General features: G+C 35.1%; 1 protein-coding gene across 1 annotated transcript in view; it reads right to left on the bottom strand.

Moving 5' to 3' along the window:
• Positions 1-603: 603 nt before the first annotated feature.
• MPHOSPH8 (M-phase phosphoprotein 8) overlaps positions 604-5,522 on the bottom strand; it is a 166,923-nt gene continuing 162,004 nt past the window's right edge. The window contains exons 12-14 of the mRNA XM_007958569.1: positions 2,369-2,496; positions 1,124-1,207; positions 604-645 (exon numbers count right to left, since the gene is read on the bottom strand). Coding sequence (XP_007956760.1) covers positions 604-645; positions 1,124-1,207; positions 2,369-2,496 — 254 coding nt within the window. The remainder of the gene's footprint in view (positions 646-1,123; positions 1,208-2,368; positions 2,497-5,522) is intronic.

Genomic DNA, 5,522 nt, shown 5'->3' with positions numbered 1-5,522 from the left:
TAAAGAATAATAGCTTCAAATTTAGAAAGTTATTATCAACTCCAAACTTTTCCAATTATTCAGGATCTGTAGAAGCTATTTATTATAAATAGATCAGATTTTTCCATCCTCAGCATGCCTATCCAGACTAGTCATTCCTCAAGAGCAGCAAATTCCTACTTTAGTGCTTGGGTGTCTTGAATGTAACATGCCTCCCTTGTTGTAAGCAAATAAAACTTTATCCTTTTTTTTTAAAAAAAACACATAAATTTACCAGGGCTAGTAGAAAATTTGAAGCTTAAAAAAGATCCTTTCTTTAATTTTCTTAAATAGTCTTCCTTTAGCATTCCACATTGTGGAGAACTGAAATATGCAGTCTGGACACCACAACATTGAGATTTCAGAATACTGGCACGAGTACTTACATCTGTATTTTATAATCTTTTAGAACAACTGTCCCCCGTCTTACAGACTACAACAGATGACAGGCCTTGAATTGCAAGAAGTTTACAGATAAAACGTTAAATCTGAAAGTGGTAAATGTGCCAGAAGAATTCCAAACTGCTTTGAAGAGAGTATTTAAAAATAGGTCTGAAAAGAACTCCGTCACATTCTTTTGTTTGGTCACTGCAGCTGCACTCTGTATGCACCTATTAGCAACTTAACCTATTGAAAGAAAAAAATATATGTCAGTACAGAAGTAAAGAGTCCTCCTTTTCTACAAAGAGGAAAAGACATAATAGCCTACACTCGTTCCTCTTATTTAGCAATAATTTCAGTTTGGTACTGTTTCCATTGTTACAAAAAAAATAAAAACATTTATAATTTGATGTCAGCATATGTTAAAAACAGTATTATTACAGTTGTGGCCTATAATATAATAAAAGCTTAGAACTGACTTATACAGATGTATTCTCATTAGTCTCTTCTTGACACATTTTCATTATTTACGTCTGACACATCTTAGATCCACAAAATCAGGTGCACCTAAAACTGCTATCCTAGGGTATACTTGTCTCTAGGATAGGCCCTTCTTCCAAAGATTAAAAAGCACCACATTCTTGAAAATTTTTTCTAATGATGATACAATGATTTAGAGTAACAGTTCGAGAAGTGACACTAAATATGAGGAAAGAATTTTCACCTTAGCAGAGGGCGCTTCTGTCAACCTTATGAAGAGTTTATTTAGGCCGGCAACTGGACTGAATGAATAAACGAAGTGACTATCCTAGAGGAGAAAGAGACCAAAAAAATAAAGTCAGTATTTTGTCAAAAACTTCTGTTTCTAAAAGAACAGACCATTAGTTTTACAGTATAACTATCATAATAGAGGACAGAAACTTTTAAGGCTCAAATGATTTCAAAGGGGATCATACAGAAGTTCTGTATTTGATTTTTTATAACTCAGTGTGCCATGATTTATTTATCTTTCAATGTATTAAAAAGATGTAAATGACAAAAAAACAAAAACAAAAACAAAAACCTTCTCTATCTGGAAAAACATTAATCAAGATAAGTCTTTGAGATTACAATGCATCTAGCCACATATAGCAAGAGTGTTAAAAATGTCTATATCCAGTTAAATTGTTTAATTCAGTTTAATGATGGAATTCTAAATGTGGCAAAGTCTTATGCACAAAGATTCAAGAACATTTTTTACAGAGCATTTATACAGCCACTAGCATATAATTTATTACTTATTTTTATTTTAAATTTTCATGATGAATTAAAAAAAGTAAAACTAAATTATAATAAAGATCATTCAAATTATGTTTTAAAACTAATCATAAATACAACCAAAGATAGAATTTAGGTATTGAAAACATGAATAGATAAACTTTTTTTCCTTTTTGAATTTTCTAAATATTCTTTGGGAGCTCTGGTGGCATAGTGCCTAAAGCATTTGACTGCTAACCAGAAGGCTGGTGGTACAAACCCACCAGCCATTCTTCTGAAGAAGGTTTGGCAATCTACTTCCATAGTGATACTGACTCGGAAACCCAAGGAGGGGTCACTGTGAGTCAGATCCAACTAGATGGCAGTGAGTTTTGAGTTTGAATCTTATTTAAATAAATTTTATTATAATAGTGGGAAAAAAGCACAATATTTAAAATCAGGCAATAAATTTTTTGTAACCATAAAACTTTACATTCAGAATAATGTAGATTGTAAAGCACTACTGAAGCATAACTTAAGGTGCAAAAATGAATTAGATTTTTATTGACAACTTTTATGATAATTTTACTTCATGATTATAGGTTATAACTGGTTTACTGAATTTTAATGACTGTATTCTATTAAAATACAAGGATTTGAAACAAAAACTTATCTGTACTTTTGATTAGAACACAGTAATAATGTTCAGTACTGAACTACAAACAAATCTTACCAGAAAAACAGGAAGTTGAAATTTATCATTTAAAACTACAGCTTGTACACTACATGGTCCACAGAGTCGAGCTATCACTTCTTTACCCAAAAAGTTTGCATGGAAAATAAACAGCAGGATACCAGACCCTGAATAAGGAAGATAAAAATACACACATTACATATCTTAATAAAATGGATTTGTAATCAAATGTGTGTTTTAATTTTATTGCATATCTATTTTATGAGCACAGTGTATCACTGTTCACAAGCCTGCAGAGCTAAGCAATGAAACAAGGGAGTCAGTCTGCCCAGCTTCTCTCTCATTGTCCATGCTGAAGGCTTTGAGAAGCTCTCAGGTTTGACAACTTCTTTGTTTTACCTAGTACTTTCCAAACCAAAGAACTATCAAACTAAATTTGTGACACTGATTGCAATCTGCACAATGTAACAGCACTCTTTCCACTTTTTCCCTGTGTTTACTATTTCCATCCATCCCTCTTTCCGATGCCTTCCTGCCTTCTGTGATTTATTCCTGGGCAAATGGATCTTATATGGTTGACAGGTGTATGGAGTTTGTATACTCCTTGTTTACCTGTTCACCTTATAGATCTACTGTTTGGCTAAAAGTTGAGCCATAGGGATGAGTTCAGTTCTAGGCCTGAAGCGGGCCATAGTCTGAGGGGTTCCACCAGCCTCTTTTAAGTTTATTTTCTTAATTTTTTAAAGTGGTATTTAAAAGAAGCTATAGACTTCCTGTTAAGATGGCAGCATAGGCAAACAAGCTCCAGAGACACTCTTCAACAAAGAAAAGAGAAACCAACTGACAGAGATCCAGAAGATAATCCTGGAGCCCTGAGCTTTGAAAGAAGTATATCAAACCTGAATGAAAACATTGAGTATGGAGATAATCAGAGCACTAGACTGTCAGCTACTCTGGCAAGACCAACAGCCTGAATATTTCCATGTGGTGATGGGACCTGAGAATTGACCTAAAGATCAGCCTTGGTCACCAAGGGCTGCAGGGACTGACTACGTTGGTGGCCTATGACTAGGAAGGGAAACAGCAAGGAGGGAGACAACCTGAACTGTGGTCTTTCGGCTGTCTGGAGGGTGCAGCCATTTTGATTGTTTACATGTGGTGGCCATTTTGGATATTTAAAGTGACAGCATTCTCATTCTGAATCCAGGAACCTAGGAATAGGCTCCGTTTGCCAAGGGCATCAGGGACATATGGGAGGCAAACAACGGGAAAGGAGACAAGTGGTGAGTGTATAAGTGCTGCCAACTAGTGAATAAAGAAGTACAACAGAGTACCCTGCTTATGTAGATAACATACAAACAAAACAAAGAAAATGAAAATCGTGGGCAAATCACTCCAACATACAATCACCAATTAAATATAAACACAAAAAGTCACAATGCCTCAGAGAAAACAGAGCATCATAGTCCACACAAAGAAGCAAGATGAAGCAGGAGAAATGAGGGACCAGGATACAGACCCAAAACACATTCCTGAGGAAGATACAGCACTGGAACTCCATGATAAGGAATTCAAAAGAATTATATTTAGGTATCTTCAAGGAATCTAGAGACAGCAAGGAAAACACTGACAAAATTGAGGAAAATACAGAGAAAACCCTAGAACAATTTCGAAAGACAATACAAGAACAAAATGACAAAATAAGTGAAAAATTAGAAATAATACAAAATCTACAGACAGAAATCCAGAGGTTTAATACTAAATTTTCAGAAACAGATAACTCATTGAATGGGCAAAGGAGTAGATTTGAAGAAATGGAAGACAGAATTACTGAAATTGAAGGCAAATACCTCAATACTTCTTTGGAAATGGAACAATCAGAAAAAAGATCAAAACAAAATGAAGAAAGCCTGAAGTTCATGTGGGATACCATCAAAAGGAATAAACTACGTGTCATTGGAATTCCAGAACAGGAAGAGACAAATAAAACCACAGACAACATTGTTGAAGATTTGTTGGAAGAGAATTTTCCTGGTATGATGAAAGATGAGAATACATCCATTCAAGAAGTCCAAAAACCCCCAAACAGGATAGACCCCCAAAGAAAATCACCAAGATATATCATCATCAAACTCACCAAAACCAAAGACAAAGAATCCTAAAAGCAACATGAGAAAAACAAAAAGTTACCTGTAAGGGACAACCAATAAGAATAAGCTTGGATTTCTCAGCAGAAACCATGCACGCAAGAAGACAATGGGATGGTATAGATAAAACACTGAAAAAAAAAAAAAAAAAAAAATTTCCAACCAAGTATTATATACCCAGCCAAATTGTCCTTCAAATATGATGGTGAAATCAGGACATGTGTAGACAAGCAGAAATTAAGAGAATTTGTTCAAACCAGACCAACCTTACAAGACATGCTAAAGGGAGTCCTTTGGACAGAGAACCAACAACTGCTAACAACTGACCAACAACACACATGATAACATAACCCAGAAACCAACCCAATTATAGAAGTATACAAAGTACATAAGCCTACAAGATTGTAAACAGGGAACCAGACACATCAACTGACAAATGAAGGTAATTACAAACCGAAAAGAGGAAAAAAACTGTAGTTACAGAACTTCTAAATGGTAGGGAAGTCAAGACAACTACAAGACAGGGCAGACAGTTCTAAACTTGGTAGGAAATTATAAGCCACAGGGTAACCTCAAAGAAAAATGATAAACATTCACATCAAAATAAAAAAGAGACCAGCACAAATATTTTGCAAATACTAAAACAATAGTGGGAGCTCTGGTAGCATAGTGCCTAAGGTACTTGACTGCTAACCAGAGGGCGGGCGGTTCAAACCCACCAGCCACTCCTCGGAAGGAAGGTGGGGCAATCTACTTCCTTAGTGATACTGCCTGGGAAACCCAAGGAGGGGCCACTATGACTCGATGGAACATAACAACAACAACAACAACAACAACAAACAATAGCAACAAGGAAAGTGATAACACAATTCATAAACAAAATGAGCTCAGCACGGAAAATTACATGGAACAAAGAAATTAACAGCATGAAAAAGCACATAACAAAATGACAGCAACAAATTCATACTTGTCGATAATTACATATCTGACAAAGGACTAATCTCTAAAATTTATAGAAAACTATAACACCTCAACAACAAAAAGAT

This window comes from Orycteropus afer, unplaced genomic scaffold (genome assembly GCF_000298275.1).
Source record: "Orycteropus afer afer isolate SDZICR_OR568_19922 unplaced genomic scaffold, OryAfe1.0 scaffold01020, whole genome shotgun sequence".
Lineage (NCBI taxonomy): Eukaryota > Metazoa > Chordata > Mammalia > Tubulidentata > Orycteropodidae > Orycteropus > Orycteropus afer.
This window is presented reverse-complemented; position numbering and strand designations above follow the sequence as displayed.